The sequence below is a fragment of the Triticum dicoccoides genome, chromosome 4B, assembly GCF_002162155.2.
Source record: "Triticum dicoccoides isolate Atlit2015 ecotype Zavitan chromosome 4B, WEW_v2.0, whole genome shotgun sequence".
Classification (NCBI taxonomy): domain Eukaryota; kingdom Viridiplantae; phylum Streptophyta; class Magnoliopsida; order Poales; family Poaceae; genus Triticum; species Triticum dicoccoides.
The window spans coordinates 179,021,551-179,039,764 of record NC_041387.1 but is presented as its reverse complement, the minus strand read 5'-3'; the positions used below and the strand labels follow the sequence as shown (position 1 = coordinate 179,039,764).

Genomic DNA, 18,214 nt, shown 5'->3' with positions numbered 1-18,214 from the left:
CCCCCTAGTAGATCTCATCTACTAGGGCCGGCGCCCCCCCTGGCACCCCTATATATAGTGGGGGAGAGGAGGGACTTCATACACCAGCCCCTGGCGCCTCCATCTCCCCCCGTTACGTCTCTCCCTCGTAGTCTCGGCGAAGCCCTGCTGCTGTGACGCCCTGCATCCACCACCACGCCGTCGTGCTGCTGGATCTTCATCAACCTCTCCTTCCCCCTTGCTGGATCAAGAAGGAGGAGACGTCTCCCGTCCCGTACGTGTGTTGAACGCGGAGGTGCCGTCCGTTCGGCGCTGGTCATCGGTGATTTGAATCACGTCGAGTACGACTACATCATCACCTTGCAAGCTTCCGCACGCGATCTACAAGTGGTATGTAGATGCATACTCTCTCCCTTGACTCGTTGCTTAGATGAACTCATAGATGGATCTTGGTGAAACCGTAGGAAAAATTTTAATTTTCTGCAACGTTCCCCAACACTCGGTACTCCGGTATACATCCGATAACCCCCGGAACCATTCCGGTGTCCGAATATAGTCATCCAATATATCAATCTTGATGTCTCGACCATTTAGAGACTCCTCGTCATGTCCGTGATCACATCCGGGACTCCGAACTATCTTCGGTACATCAAAATGTATAAACTCATAATATAACTGTCATCTAACTTTAAGCATGCGGACCCTACGGGTTCGAGAACTATGTAGACATGACCGAGGTCAATAACCAATAGCGGAACCTGGATACTCATATTGGCTCCCACATATTCTACGAAGATCTTTATCGGTCAAACCACATAACAACATACGTTGTTCCCTTTGTCATTGATATGTTACTTGCCCGAGATTCGATCGTCGGTATCTCAATACCTAGTTCAATCTCGTTACCGGCAAGTCTCTTTACTCGTTATGCAATGCATCATCCCGCAACTAACTCATTAGTCACATTGCTTGCAAGGCTTATAGTGATATGCATTACCAAGAGGGCCCAGAGATATCTCTCCGACAATCGGAGTGACAAATCCTAATCTTGAAATACACCAACTCAACAAGTACCTTCGGAGACACTTGTAGAACACCTTTATAATCACCCAGTTACGTTGTGACAGTTGGTAGCACACAAAGTGTTCCTCCGGTAAACGGGAGTTGCATAATCTCATAGTCATAGGAACATGTATAAGTCATGAAGAAAGCAATATCAACATCCTAAACGATCAATTGCTAAGCTAACAGAATGGGTCAAGTCAATCACATCATTCTCTAATGATGTGATCCCGCTAATCAAATGACAACTCATGTCTATGGCTAGGAAACTTAACCATCTTTGATTCAACGAGCTAGTCAAGTAGAGCCATACTAGTGACACTATGATTGTCTATGTATTCACACATGTATTATGTTTCCGGTTAATACAATTCTAGCATGAATAATAAACATTTATCATGAAATAAGGAAATAAACAATAACTTTATTATTGCCTCTAGGGCATATTTCCTTCAGTCTCCCACTTGCACTAGGGTCAACAATCTAGTTCACATCGGCATGTGATTTAACACCAATATTCACATCTATATGTGATTAATACCCATAGTTCACATCGTCACGTGATCAACACCCAAAGGATTTACTAGAGTCAATAATCTAGTTCACATCGCTATGTGATTAACACCCAAAGAGTACTAAGGTATGATCATGTTTTGCTCGTGAGAGAAGTTTAGTCAACGGGTCTGTCACATTCAGAACCGTATGTATTTTGCAAATATTCTATGTCTACAATGCTCTGCACGGAGCTACTCTAACTAATTGCTTCCACTTTCAATATGTATCCAGATTGAGACTTAGAGTCATCTGGATTGGTGTAAAGGCTTGCACTGATGTAACACTTTACGACGAACTCTTTTATCACCTCCATAATCGAGAAACATTTCCTTAGTCCTCACTAAGGATATTCTTGACCAACGTCCAGTGATCTACTCCTAGATCACTATTGTACTCCTTTGCCAAACTCAGGGCAGGGTATACAATAGGTCTGGTCCATAGCATGACATACTTTCTAGAACCTATGACTGAGGTATAGGTATGACTTTCATTTTCTTTCTATTTTCTGTCGTGGTCAGGATTTGAGTCTTACTCAATTTCACACCTTTGCAACACAGGCAAGAACTCTTTCTTTGACTGTTACATTTTGAACTGTTTCAAAATCTTGTCAAGGTATGTACTCACTGAAAATCTTATCAAGTGTCTTGATCTATCTCAATAGATCTTGATGCTTAATATGTAAGTAACTTTACTGAGGTCTTTCTTTGAATAAATCCTTTTAAACACTCCTTTATGCTTTTCAGAAAATTCTACATCATTTCTAATCAACAATATGTCACTCACATATATTTATCAGAAAGGCTGTAGTGCTCCCACTCACTTTCTTGTAAATACAGGCTTCACCGCAAGTCCGTATAAAATCATATGCTTTGATCAACTCATCAAAGCGTATATTCCAACTCCGAGATGCTTGCACCAGTCCATAGATGGATCACTGGAGCTTTGCACATTTTGTTAGCACCTTTCGAATTGACAAGACATTCTGGTTGCATCATATACAATTCTTTTTTAAGAAATCCATTAAGGAATATAGTTTTGACATCCATTTGCCAAATTTCATAAAATGCGGCAATTGCTAATATGATTCGGACAGACTTTTAAGCATCGATATGAGTGAGAAAATCTCATTGTATTCAACACCTTCAACTTGTCGAAAAACTTTTTGCGACAAGTCGAGCTTTGTAGATAGTAAAACTTTTTGCCCTGATACTCAGCGGTCTACCTCAGGTTACTGTGTCTATCTCGGTGACACCTTGGTCTCTTGGTCCTCCAAGCGCCAGACCACGGTTTCCCGATCGAGTGCTGATGCGGAGTATCGTGCTGTCGCTCATGCTGTTGCCGAGTGCTGCTGGATCCGTCAGCTTTTTAGAGAGCTTCATCATCCCTTGACTACTGTCACGGTTGTTTTTTGTGATAATGTCAGCACAGTGTACATGGCCTCCAACCCGGTGCAAGACCACCGTACCAAACACATTGAGATCGGCATTCACTTTGTTCGCTAGAAGGTGTCCTTGGGTCAGGTTCGTGTGCTTCATGTGCCATCATCTCGACAGTATGCTGACATTATGACGAAAGGCTTACCCTCGCAGCTCTTTTCGGAGTTCCGTTCCAGTTTGTGCCTCTTGCCAGCTGACGCACAAACCGATGGGGGATGTTAGAGTATATCTCCATGTATCGCTTATGTATAGGAATATCCCAACCTACCTGATTTTGTATGATATGGTTGTGATCTCCCTTGGCCTCCAAGGCATGTAACTCTCATATATTCCTATATATATGTAACACGAGGGCCGCCCCATGTGTGGCGCATTGCCTAAACATTCTCGTTTACTTTCACACAGTGCCTAGAAGCACGTGCAGCAGCTAGATCTTGCATGAGTGCCCGCTTACATTCTCTCTCCTCCAAGTAAGCATAGAAATATTATTTTACTCCTTACAGCTTGCTGACTGTATATTGTACTTGCTCTTAGAAAAGCTCATGGCGGCGGCTCTGGTTGAGAATCCTTGGGATGATTCGAATTGTTTTTTTAAGGTATAGCTAGACTTTACTGATCGTAGAAGGATTATGGGATGGATCAGCCAAAGGTGTCGTCCCTGATCAACGAATTGTTTTCTTGACCCTGTGGTGGTGTGGGTCCATTTACATTGACCGAACTTTAACCTGGCCCATTCCATTTATTTTAACATGTGAAAGGTAAGAAGTTGCAATCGAGAAGGGCTGCCACGAGTCGAGTAACTTATATGGAGTCAGTCAGATGGATGACTCACTATGATCGATAGAGCCTGGAACTAGACGGGACACGTAATAAAACTAGATACAGGGCAGGGGACATTGCATTCACATACCATGGGGGAATCAAAATAATAATCACATTTTAGCTACATGTAAGTTGCCTAATTTTAAATTTAGGTAAGTTGATTTTCCATTGTTGATTCTTTTGTTCGGATTTATGTTTTTTGCTTCTTAAACCGATTTTTGACTTGCCCTTGTTTTGGGGTAAGTCGATTTTTCTTAGGCTGAATTTTTGACTTGCCCCTTACACATTGCTTTTTTAGGCGTTTTTGCTTTTGCTTTTCATTTTCAGGGGGATTTTTCGTAATGGGTATTTTTGGATTTGGATGAGTAGAATTGTATGTACGCAAGTATTATACAATATGCGTGTAAATTATACTATTATATACTTATTCTTTGCATATTAAAAAAGTGTAATTTCAGTGCAATATTGTGTGCAATTTTTTTATATGTTGTTTATTTATACCCGCAAAAAACACTTCTTAAAGGGTAATATCAATGCAATCGACTCATTCTTTCTTATAAAACTTTATTATTTCGATCATTAAGGGTAATACTAATGCCACTAATTCATTTTTATATGAAACTTTTTTTTTGTAAAATTTCACTATTATATGCTTATTCTTGCATTATAAAAAATATGCAATTTCTATGTAAATTATGTGCAATTTTTTCCATTATTTGTTTCTAATTTTTCCATTTTCTTTCATCTGAAAGAGTAATACCAATGCAACTAATTCATTCTTCCTTAGAAACCTTTCTTATTTTAATCTTATTTCCTTTCTCCTTTAAGAGTAATACAAATGCCACTAATTCATTCCGTTACAAAACTTCTTTTTGCAAAGAATCCACTTTTATATGCTTGTTCTTGAATATGATAAAAAGTTTAATTTCTACGTAAATGGAGTGCAAATTTTGTCATTATTTGTTTTAGTTTTTTCATATTCTTCCTCTTAAAGGGTAATACCAATGCCACTGATTTTTTTCTTAAAAAACTTTTTTATTTTGATTTGATTTGATTTTTATTTAATTTTATTTGCATAGAATACCAATGCTACCAATTCATTTATTCTTTGGAAACTTCTTTTTTTGTGTGTAAATTCCATTATTATATGCTTATTCCTGCATATTGGGAAAGCCCAATTTCGATGTAAATTTTGTCATTATTTGTTTCATTTTTTCTTCTTCTTAAAGTGTAATACAAATGCCACTAATTCATTCTTACTTAGAAATTTTTATTATTTTGATTTTATTTTAGTATTCCTTTCATTTTCCCCGTTTAGAAAACTACACATATTATAGGCCTACCTACGCATTTGATCATCATCCTCATGTGAAGACTAATTGAACTCTGAGTTCGTATCCTATAGAAGACTCAGTTTGTGATGATGGTGTGTCTGGCATCCGTCAATTCAGACCATCCGATCTGCATCTAACGCATGTGAAGTAAGTGGCATTTTTGCAACAAGACCCCACCTCTATTCTCCAATCTAGAAAATCTATTCAAACCAACCACATCTCTCACCTCATCCAAATAGCCACAAATAATACATTTTTAGTGAAACCTAACATATTTTTTAGTGATATATACCAAAGCTAGAGTGTTTCTTCTTTCAAGTTTGTGAACATGTATTATTATACTTTGATCCGTTGCAATGCACGAGCACATTGCTAGTATACCTAAATAGTTGATCCTCACTAACTCAATTACATTAACATGCAACTATGCCAACTCATCATGTCACCATGCATGCTTCAGTAACTTTAATTCTCTCAACATGCAACTATACCAAATCATCATGCCACCATACATGGAAAATTTATCACACCTTAACATGCACCATGCATGCTATTCATATATTCAAGAAATATTATGTAAGTATATAATGATTAAATATAATAAATTTTAATTCCTAATATTGTAATCCAAATACTAAAGTTTCATACTGGCAAATCTCATATGAATAACCGCATCCAATTCTCACAGCAACACGCGGGATATCATCTCTAGTGTATACACAAACCTCGTATCGTAATTAAGCTCCACTGCATTGGTCGATCAAAACTTACACATGGAAGATATATCTATGAACTCAAACAAAATATAATACTATAGCTAGCTAGCTTGTGTTCTGAGCCAAGGAAGACATGTGTCCAAAGCATGCACCCTCATGCCGGTCGCCGCCGGCTAGTACGTAGGCACCCCCTCTTGTCAAAGAAGAAAAATTGACTGGCCGAAATTCTAAATTCATCATTTCTTAGAAAACTACATCTCTATTCCTCTTTATTTATAGCCGTTTTTGTCTTGCGTCTTACCAAGTATCATATCAGTTTCTATTATGTTTCAGACAAAGCCCAAGTACCCGATGGCCTTTTGTTTTGTGGTTCCAAAGGGCCGAGTGCTCCTCCAAAACAATTTACTCACCCAAAATGAAAATCAAAATCAACTTGCATCAATTTGGGTACTCGTCCCTAGCTGAGCCCTAATATTCAGGTGCTTAGAGTGCCAAACAAACTCCGCAACTGTCTCCGGCTCTGCCTGACAGTGCGACGCTGTCGAGTTTTGTCTTCCAATTAAGACCTTGAACTTATATTAAAAACTTCCAATGATGCAAAAATCCCAGAGAACCAGGAAATAACTCTCAAGCACGAGCCACCCACTGCCAATGCTCCACTGCTCGAGCCAGCCTAACATTGTATCATGTGGCCAGAAAGTCATTGTGTTAAGGTTCATTTTGACCAAAGTTTCAGAGAAGAAGCTACCATCGTACTAGCCTTGCTTGCATTTGGAATCTCAGAGCCGAACCATTTCCCGAACAGAACTTTTGCCAGCTTCCGGCGAAGACAATGCCGCTAAATCAAGGAAGAAACACGAACCCCTATCGAACGATCTATTGCATCAGGGAAACACCAAGGGGTGAAAATGAGGCACACCGACGCCGCTTGCACAAAAATGTCCAGGGAACATTTCGCTGACCCCCAACGCGTACTAGGGCAATGTTTCATTGATGTCTCTGACTGCTCACAACACGACCATTGTAAGGAGCAAGACAGTGAGGGCCATCTTGATGCCAACACCATGACACATAGTGCACCCGTCCAGATCTAAAGGACGCCATCACATACCCCCTCCCAAAGATCCGATACTAATAGCGGCAAGATCCATCGCTTTGAAGGGAGATCTAGAGGACACCTATTCACGGCCGCCATCACCACAGCTGGAGCCGAAACTATACATAGTCAAAACCCTAACTAAGAATCCCTAGACTACTTGATGCACGCGGAACACGGTTCCAGGTTTTTCCTTCCTCCCGTCGCCGCCGGAGCAACCCATGGAGGTGAGGAACCTGAATGATGTCGGTGACCGGGTCGCGTTCTCCCTCTCTCTAGATCCATTCTTGGTAGCTAGGGTTTAAGGGCATCTACAACCACAATGGGCAAATTTGGCTACAGAGCTATGCCCCCACTTTCCCCTATATGTTGGGTCACACACAAATAATTGATGAAGAGAGAGAAGGAAGAAAGAATAAAGAAATAGAAAACGTGGTCCGTAGTGGGCCAAATACTATGTGACACACTGCACGAACATGACCGGACATCCCCATATACTTTTCATATTGGGCTGGATACAGAGATATGTGGATAACCTAGACATACAAGGACAAAGTGAAGGCGTCCGGTTGGATGATTTTTTTTTCTTATCGAGCATTGACCGGACCTTCCCCCTGGATGTCCGAGGACCGTTTGAGAGGACCGATTGTAGATGCACTGGTAGTTGCGACACTGTCGACTTTGCAGAACATTAACTCCAAATGATATAGGCTGCCTGAATAAGTTGTGTAAGACTTGGTTTTCTATTTCCCCACTACTTTGTATTCGTGACATTATCGCGGCCGGGGCTGCTTAGTTTAATAAAGGGCAGCATTTTCCAAAATAAAAAAACTCCAAATGATATTATTGGACACTGCCGAGTTTGCAGAACATTAACTCCAAATGAATCTGTACACGTATTCACAAAAATCGAGGGTGATCGTGCGAGCAAAACAAAGAAAGAATGAACACGTACATATACATGTGATCGATCGATGCATTAAGTGAACATCATATCTGTCTAGAAAAATGCCAAGAAGAGAGTCGATGATCAGGCCATCATCATGACCTGGAACTCATCGAACGAGAGGGCACCGTCGCCGTCGAGGTCGAATCTGCAGATCATTGCCCTGCAGTCGTCCACGCCCAGCTTGTGAGAGCCCAGCCTGCTCAGCGTTCGCCTCAGGCTCGCCGGCGTAATCATCGTCGTCGTCGTGGCTTCCGTGGATGATGACGCGTACATCCCGAACGCCTCCCTCAGACAACGTTGCCTCACGTCGACGTCGTCCTCTTCGTGGGCACCGGCGGCTAGCCTCGAGAACTCTTCTTGGCTCAGCAGCCCGTCGCCGTCGGCGTCCACAGCGGCCAGGATCACCGCCGCCTCCTCCCCCGATACGTCCTCGCCCAGGATCGCCGCCATGCCGCACCGCAGGTCGGACGCTGACACCTTGCCGTCGCCGTCCTTGTCGAAGGCGGCGAACACCGACGGCACCACCATGGCCACCATGATCGAGTGAGTATTCGTCGGTCTTGCTTCCTTATCACTGAGTTTTGCAGCTGACTAGCTAGTTGGGATCTGGCAGCTTGATTTGTGTGCCTTGATGCGGTTGATGATAATATGGAGCGCGTGGCGGGGTATATATATAGAACGCACGCGAACATAAATCAACATGAAGCATGAAGTTGGTTAGCTAGACAGCTGAGTTTCCGTGTCATTCTTCTACAGCACATATATGCGTGTTTTTGTACTCCGTACGCGTATAATTGCCTTGACCAAATTTATGATCGACGATGGAAACAATGCGTTAGCAAGGACACCTTAATTTCCTTATCATTCTGGTAGTAGTTCACGCGTACACCATGATGATAGATCATGGAGTATCGTGGCGTCGTGCGTCGGCCTCTAAATTCCCAGGAAAATATATTAATAACCCAGGGTCAAATGCTTGCTCATGTGTCGAAAAAAAGAAAGAAGAACACAGCATGGATACGTAGACCATAATGGTGTTGAACATGTGGATTGATTGATATGAGGTGGTATTGGTAATGAGGCTTGGCAACGCGGACATCAACGGTCGGCACCGCCGTGGGCGCTTTCACTATTGACGCAGGTGAGGTGTGCACGGCGCAAAAATGCTACACCTATATAATTCATCTACAAAATCCTACGTAACCTGCCTAATTAATTCTACAGGCCCATGATTTTTACGGGTGTGGGCCCCTCCCACCCCTTCAATCAAATCCTAAGTCTCCACGTTTACTATCACGTAAAAATTGTACATTACTAAGTTGGTCTAGCATTAGGCTCGTAATTGAAATATCATAGGTAGTATCATGCATGTCAACTAGGCAAATTTGATGAGATGATATAGAATTAAATGAAGAAAGAGAGAGTTGACTATCATATCATAATACCGTATCATATTAAATGTTATATTACTATGTGTCATGCATGCTAATAAATAAAGTCATCTATGATACTAGCATATGATACTATGCACTACGGATGTAGTATCATATGCATGATACTAGTATATGATACTTGCCATTACGACCAGCCTTACTCGTGCACTGCGTGCGGCAGCGGTATGTAGCTCCCTAGAGCTTAATTGCACGTCAACTGCCTAATAATTTCGGTCAACAGGAACCGGATTCAGATAGAAGAAAAAGAGCCCTCACCACCGCGTCACCTACCCTAGCGGCACGGAGGAACCCTAGCCGCGGCCGATACCGCTATGCCCTCCCCCTCCTCTCATCTTGTCTTGTCGTCACTCGAGGGCTACCGACAAAGCCCGAGTAGGCGCCAGGGAAGGTGGGGGCGAGGCATTTCTTGCGGGCGGCTTGCGGGGAGGCTTGCCTGGTGATGTAAGGGCGGCAGCGGTGTGCGACTCTCAAGAGAGTGGCGCGAGCGGATGTCAGGCGCAGAGGTGCGGTGGCGTGGTGCCGCGCCAGGATGCTTGTGGATGCGATGGGGTGCATTCATGGTGGCGGCGACCGTTGGATGAGAGTGTGGCCCAAATCTGGCGGTGCTGTGACGGTTGGCGGCGCGATGGCTCCTCTCGTCGGCGTGGTACTTGGGGTTGTTGCGGCTGCGCTGATCGCCTGGTCCGGCATTTGGTGGCGTTACTCCGGACGTGCGATATATGAACGACGACTTGAGTTGGAGGGCATGGATGTGCAACCGTGACGACGATTTTTCTGTCCGGGTCGACGGTCTCTAGGGGTGAGACGTCGGTGACCACGATTCCATTAGCAGGTACACAGGATGACAGAGGCGTCGTCCCACCATGTTCTAATATGGGGGTTCACTGTTCAGGCGCGCATGTGATGACAATGGTCCTGCGCTACTAGGTGATTGCCGTGACGGGATGGGGGATCTTAGATCTTCAGATCCAGCGACAAAGATGAGTGTTTTGCCGACTAATTTTGCCGCCATGGACAAGAAGGACGGAGCATGAGGATGATGTGGGATTGCCAGAGCGTCCCGAATTGGGATTTGGCTGTGCCGGTGACATTCCTCCCCACTCTCCGTCGCAATATGCGACATCGACATTCGTTGTTGGAGTCTTTGGTGGTGACTGACTCTTGTCAAAGATCAATTGTCTAGTTGTGCAAGTAGGGTATTTACTTGCGTGACATCTCACGTCAATACAATGTTATGCACATAGCTGCTGCGATTGCAGGAAGTGATGGCGAAAACATATCTTGATTAATTTGGTGGTGCTTCTCAAGTACCAGTCTCGAGTTCGGGGTGAAAACCTGAGGTTGGACCCTATTTGGTTATATCTAGCAATGGTGATGTTGTTGGGGATCGTTGCAGAAAATAAAAAATTTCTACGCATTACCAAGATCAATCTATGGAGTTATCTAGCAATGAGAGAGAGATGACTGCATCTACATACCCTTGTAGATCGCGATCGGAAGCGTTCAAGAGAACGGGGTTGATGGAGTCGTACTCGTCGTGATTCAAATCACCGATGATCCTAGCACCGAACGGACGGCACCTCCGCGTTCAACACATATACGGAGCAGAGACGTCTCCCACGCCTTGATCCAGCAAGGAGGAGGGAGAGGATGAGGAAGAGAGCTCCAACAGCAGCACGACGGCGTGGTGGTGATGGAGCGGCAGTACTCCGGCAGGGCTTCGCCAAGCTCTTAGGAGGAGGAGAGGTGTTGGGGAGGGGAGGGGCTGCGCCTTTGGTGTGGTGTGCAGCCCTCCCCTCACCCCTCTATTTATAGGGGAAGGGGGAAGGGGGCCGACCCCCTCTAGATGAGATCTAGAGGGGGGGTGGCAAGGGGAGGGGGCTTGCCCCCAAGCAAGGGGGGCGCCCCCTCTAGGGTTTCCCCCCCAACCCTGGGCGCATGGGCCCAAGGGGGGATGCGCCCAGCCCTCCAAGGGATGGTTTCCTTTCCTCTACGGCCCACGAGGCCCTCCGAGAGAGGTGGCCCCTCTCGGTGGACCCCCGGAACCCCTCCGGTGGCCCCGGTATAATATCGACATGCCCCCGAACTTTTCCGCTGATCGTATGACAACTTCCCATATATAAATCTTCACCTTCGGACAATTCCGGAACTCCTCGTGACGTCTGGGATCTCATTCGGGACTCTAAACAACATTCGGTAATCACATACAAGTCTTCCTAATAACCCTAGCGTCATCGAACCTTAAGTGTGTAGACCCTACGGGTTCGGGAATCATGCAGACATGACCGAGACAGCTCTCCGGCCAATAACCAACATCGGGATCTGGATACCCATGTTGGCTCCCACATGTTCCACGATGATCTCATCGGATGAACCACGATGTCGAGGATTCAAGTAATCCCGTATACAATTCCCTTTGTCAATCGGTACGTTACTTGCCCGGGATTCGATCATCGGTATCCCAATACCTCGTTCAATCTCGTTACCGGCAAGTCACTTTACTCGTTCCATAATGCATGATCCCATGACCAAACACTTGGTCACATTGAGCTCATTATGATGATGCATTACCGAGTGGGCCCAGAGATACCTCTCCGTCATACGGAGTGACAAATCCCAGTCTCGATTCGTGCCAACCCAACAGACACTTTCGGAGATACCTGTAGTGTACCTTTATAGCCACCCAGTTACGTTGTGACGTTTGGTACACCCAAAGCACTCCTACAGTATCCGGGAGTTGCACGATCTCATGGTCTAAGGAAATGATACTTGACATTAGAAAAGCTCTAGCAGACGAACTACATGATCTTGTGCTATGCTTAGGATTGGGTCTTGTCCATCACATCATTCTCCCAATGATGTGATCCCGTTATCCATGACATCTAATGTCCATGGTCAGGAAACCGTAACCATCCATTGATCAACGAGCTAGTCAACTAGAGGCTCACTAGGGACATGTTGTGGTCTATGCATTCACACATGTATTATGATTTCCGGATAACACAATTATAGCATGAATGATAGACAATTATCATGAAGAAGGAAATATAATAATGACCATTTTATTATTGCCTCTAGGGCATATTTCCAACAGTCTCCCACTTGCACTAGAGTCAATAATCTAGTTACATTGTGATGAATCGAACACCCATAGAGTTCTGGTGTTGATCATGTTTTGCTCGCGGAAGAGGTCTAGTCAACAGATCTGCGACATTCAGATTCGTATGCACTTTACAAATATCTATGTCTCCATCTTGAACATTTTCACGAATGGAGTTGAAGCTACGCTTGATGTGTCTGGTCTTCTTGTGAAACCTGGGCTCCTTGGTAAGGGCAATAGCTCCAGTGTTGTCACAGAAGAGAGTCATCGGGCCCGACGCGTTGGGAATAACTCCTAGGTCGGTAATGAACTCCTTCATCCAGATTGCTTCATGTGCTGCCTCCGAGGCTGCCATGTACTCCGCTTCACATGTAGATCCCGCCATGATGCTTTGCTTGCAACTGCACCAGCTTATTGTCCCACCATTCAAAATATACACGTATACGGTTTGTGACTTGGAGTCATCCAGATCTGTGTCGAAGCTAGCATCGACGTAACCCTTTACGACGAGCTCTTCGTCACCTCCATAAACGAGAAACATATCCTTAGTCCTTTTTAGGTACTTAAGGATATTCTTGACCGATGTCCAGTGTTCCATGCTGGGATTACTTTGGTACCTTCCTACCAAACTTACGGCAAGGTTTACATTAGGTCTGGTACACAGCATGGCATACATAATAGACCCTATGGCCGAGGCATAGGGGATGACACTCATCTTTTCTCTATCTTCTGCCGTGGTCGGGCACTGAGCCGAGCTCAATTTCACACCTTGCAACACAAGCAAGAACCCCTTCTTGGACTGATCCATATTGAACTTCTTCAATATCTTATCAAGGTATGTGCTTTGTGAAAGACCTATGAGGCGTCTCTATCTATCTCTATAGATCTTGATGCCTAATATGTAAGCAACTTCTCCAAGGTCCTTCATTGAAAAACACTTATTCAAGTAGGCCTTAATGCTATCCAAAAGTTCTATATCATTTCCCATCAAAAGTATGTCATCTCCATATAATATGAGAAATGCTACAGAGCTCCCACTCACTTTCTTGTAAACGCAGGCTTCTCCATAAGTCTGCATAAACCCAAACGCTTTGATCATTTCATCAAAGCGAATGTTCCAAATCCGAGATGCTTGCACCAGCCCATAGATGGAGCGCTGGAGCTTGCATACCTTGTTAGCATTCTTAGGATCGACAAAACCTTTTCGGCTGCATCATATACAATTCTTCCTTAAGATAGCCGTTAAGGAATGCCGTTTGGACGTCCATTTGCCATATCTCATAATCATAGTATGCGGTAATTGCTAACATGATTCGGACGGATTTCAGCTTCGCTACGAGTGAGAAGGTCTCATCGTAGTCAACCCCTTGAACTTGTCGATAACCCTTAGCGACAAGTCGAGCTTTATAGATGGTAACATTACCATCTCAGTCTGTCTTCTTCTTAAAGATCCATTTATTTTCTATCTCTCGCCGATCATCGGGCAAGTCTGTCAAAGTCCATACTTTATTTTCATACATGGATCCTATCTCGGATTTCATGGCCTCAAGCCATTTGTTGGAATTGGGCCCGCCATTGCTTCTTCATAGTTTGAAGGTTCACCGTTGTCTAACAACATGATTTCCAGGACAGGGTTGCCATACCATTCCGGTGTGGAACGTGTCCTTGTGGACCTACGAAGTTTAATAGCAACTTGATCCGAAGTACCATGATCATCATCATTAACTTCCTCTCTATCCGGTGCAGGCACCACAGAAACATTTTCCTGAGCTGTGCTACTTTCCGGTTCAAGAGGCAGTACTTCATCAAGTTCTATTTTCCTCCCACTTACTTCTCTTGAGAGAAACTATTTCTCCAAAAAGGACCCGTTCTTGGCAACAAAGATCTTGCCTTCGAATCTGAGATAGAAGGTATACCCAATGGTTTCCTTAGGGTATCCTATGAAGACGCATTTTTCCGACTTGGGTTCGAGCTTTTCAGGTTGAAGTTTCTTGACATAAGCATCACATCCCCAAACTTTTAGAAACGACAGCTTAGGTTTCTTCCCAAACCATAATTCATACGGTGTTGTCTCAACGGATTTAGACGGAAAGTGAATGTAGCTGTCTCTAGAGCGTATCCCCAAAATGATAGTGGTAAATCGGTGAGTGACATCATAGATTGCACCATATCCAATAGAGTGCGATTACGATGTTCGGACACACCGTTACGCTGAGGTGTTCCAGGCGGCGTGAGTTGTGAAACGATTCCACATTTCCTTAAGTGTGTACCAAATTCGTGACTTAAATATTCTTCCTCACGATCTGATCATAAGAACTTTATTCGTCGGTCACGTTGATTCTCTACCTCATTCTGAAATTCCTTGAACTTTTCAAAGGTCTCAAACTTGTGTTTCATCAAGTAGACATACCCATATCTACTTAAGTCATCATTGAGAGTGAGAACATAACGATAGCCTCCACGAGCCTCAACGCTCATTGGGCCGCACACATCAGTATGTATGATTTCCAATAAGTTGGTTGCTCGCTTCATTGTTCCGGAGAACGGAGTCTTGGTCATTTTGCCCATGAGGCATGGTTTGCATGTGTCAAATGATTCATAATCAAGAGACTCCAAAAGTCCATCTGCATGGAGCTTCTTCATGCGCTTGACACCAATGTGACCAAGGCGGCAGTGCCACAAGTATGTGGGACTATCGTTATCAACCTTACATCTTTTGGTATTCATACTATGAATATGTGTAACATCACGTTCGAGATTCATTAAGAATTAACCATTGACCAGCGGGGCATGACCATAAACATATCTCTCATACAAATAGAACAACCATTATTCTCGGATTTAAATGAGTAGCAATCTTGTATTAAACGAGATCCAGATACAATGTTCATGCTCAAAGCTGGCACTAAATAACAATTATTGAGGTTTAAAACTAATCCCGTAGGTAAGTGTAGAGGTAGCGTGCCGACGGCGATCACATCGACCTTGGAACCATTCCCGATGCGCATCGTCACCTCGTCCTTCGCCAGTCTCCGCTTATTCCGCAGCTCCTATTTTGAGTTACAAATATGAGCAACCGCACTGATATCAAATATCCAGGAGCTACTACGATTACTGGTAAGGTACACATCAATTACATGTATATCACATATACCTTTGGTGTTGCCGGCCTTCTTGTCCGCTAAGTACTTGGGACAGTTCTGCTTCTAGTGTCTGCTTCCCTTGCAAAAAAAAGCACTCAGTCTCAGGTTTGGGTCCATGCTTTGGCTTCTTCCCGGCAACTGGCTTACCGGGCACGGAAACTCCCTTGTCGTCCTTCTTGAAGTTCTTCTTACCCTTGCCTTTCTTGAAACTAGTGGTTTTATTGACCATCAACACTTGATGTTCCTTTTTGATCTCCACCTCCGCTGATTTCAGCATTGAAAATACCTCAGGAATGGTTCTCACCATCCCCTGCATATTGTAGTTCATCACAAAGCTTTTGTAGCTAGGTGGGAGCGACTGGAGGATTCTGTCAATGACCGCGTCATCCGGGAGATTAACTCCCAGCTGAGATAAGCGGTTGTGCAACCCAGACATTTTGAGTATGTGCTCGCTGACAGAACCATTCTCCTCCATCTTACAACTGTAGAACTTGTCGGAGACTTCATATCTCTCGACCCGGGCATGAGCTTGGAAAACCATTTTTAGCTCTTGGAACATCTCATATGCTCTGTGCTGCTCAAAACGCTTTTGGAGCCCCGGTTCTAAGCTGTAAAGCATGCCGCACTGAACCAGGGAGTAATCATCACTACGCGACTGCTAGGCGCTCATAATGTCTTGAGTTGCTGGGAAAACGGGTGCTTCACCTAGCGGTGCATCTAGAACATATGCTTTCTTGGCAGCTATGAGGATGATCCTCAAGTTCCGGACCCAGTCCGTATAGTTGCTGACATCGTCTTTTAGCTTGGTTTTCTCTAGGAACGCGTTGAAGTTGAGGGCAACATTAGCATGGGCCATTTGATCTACAAGACATATTGTAAATATTTAAGACTAAGTTCATGATAATTAAGTTCATCTAATCAAATTTTATAATGAACTCCCACTCAGATAGACATCCCTCTAGTCATCTAAGTGATACATGATCTGAGTCAACTAGGCCATGTCCGATCATCACCTGAGATGGACTAGTCATCATCGGTGAACATCTTCATGTTGATCGTATCTTCTATACGACTCATGTTCGACCTTTCGGTCTCTTGTGTTCCGAGGCCATGACTGTACATGCTAGGCTCGTCAAGTTAACCTAAGTGTTTTGCATGTGTAAATCTAGCTTACACCTGTTGTATGTGAACGTTAGAATCTATCACACCCGATCATCACGTGGTGCTTCGAGACAACGAACTTTTGCAATGGTGCACAGTTAGGGGGGACACTTTCTTGAAATTATTATGAGGTATCATCTTATTTATGCTACTGTCGTTCTAAGCAAATAAGATGTAAAACATGATAAACATCACATGCAATCAAATAGTGACATGATATGGCCAATATCATTTTGCTCCTTTTGATCTCCATCTTCGGGGCGCCATGATCATAATCGTCACGGGCATGACACCATGATCTCCATCATCATGATCTCCATCATCGTGTCTTCATGAAGTTGTCACGCCAACGGTTACTTCTACTACTATGGCTAACGGTTTAGCAATAAAGTAAAGTAATTACATGGCGTTATTCAATGACTCGCAGGTCATACAATAAATAAAAACAACTCCTATGGCTCCTGCCGGTTGTCATACTCATCGACATGCAAGTCGTGATTCCTATTACAAGAACATGATCAATCTCATACATCACATATATTTCATTCATCACATCCTTTTGGCCATATCACATCACAAGGCATATGCTACAAAAACAAGTTAGACGTCCTCTAATTGTTGTTGCATGTTTTTACGTGGCTGCAATAGGGTTCTAGTAAGAACGTTTCTTACCTACGCCAAAACCAAAACATGATATGCCAATTTCTATTTACCCTTCATAAGGACCCTTTTCATCGAATCCGATCCGACTAAAGTGGGAGAGACAGACACCCGCTAGCCACCTTATGCAACTAGTGCATGTCAGTCGGTGGAACCTGTCTCACGTAAGCGTACGTGTAAGGTCGGTCCGGACCGCTTCATCCCACGATGTCGCCGAAACAAGATAAGAATAGTAGTGGCAAGTAAATTGACAAAATCGACACACACAACAATCTTCTGCTCTACTCGTGCATAGAAATTACGCATAGACCTAGCCCATGATGCCACTGTTAGGGATCGTTGCAAAAAATAATTTTTTTCTACGCATCATGTCACATCCCTAGCTTCTGGTGCTGCCTAGTGTGTGCATCATGTTTAAATTCCATTTAAATTTGAAATGGGGATTTGTGAAACCCTTAGAATCATTTTTTGGAAATGACCCAAATAAAATTGCTCCAAAAAGGTCCAAGAAAATGCTCATGTTGCTCTCTGAAAATATTGGACAGAGATAAAAATCAAACCAATATTTTTAGGAGCCCATAAGTATTTATTCTGGGCATTTGGAATCAATGCATAAATATTTGCATTGGATATATATATATTATATATAAATAATATATGTCCAATAATTGCTGGAACATTTTATGTGGTTTGGTATATTTTACCTCTAGCCACATAACTATTTTCAGGATTTTATAAAATGGTTTA

At 43.6% G+C, this 18,214-nt stretch overlaps 1 protein-coding gene across 1 annotated transcript; it reads right to left on the bottom strand.

Annotated features, from left to right (window-relative positions):
* Positions 1-7,837: 7,837 nt before the first annotated feature.
* LOC119293515 (probable calcium-binding protein CML25/26) lies at positions 7,838-8,607 on the bottom strand. The gene has a single exon (XM_037571975.1). The coding sequence runs from the start codon at positions 8,484-8,486 to the stop codon at positions 8,031-8,033; it is 456 nt and encodes a 151-aa protein (XP_037427872.1). The 5' UTR covers positions 8,487-8,607; the 3' UTR covers positions 7,838-8,030.
* Between the last annotated feature and the right edge of the window lie 9,607 nt (positions 8,608-18,214).

What these genes read in the sequence shown, in the direction of transcription:
- LOC119293515 (XM_037571975.1), bottom strand. Translation starts at nt 8,486, where the DNA reads ATGGTGGCCATGGTGGTGCCGTCGGTGTTCGCCGCCTTCGACAAGGAC.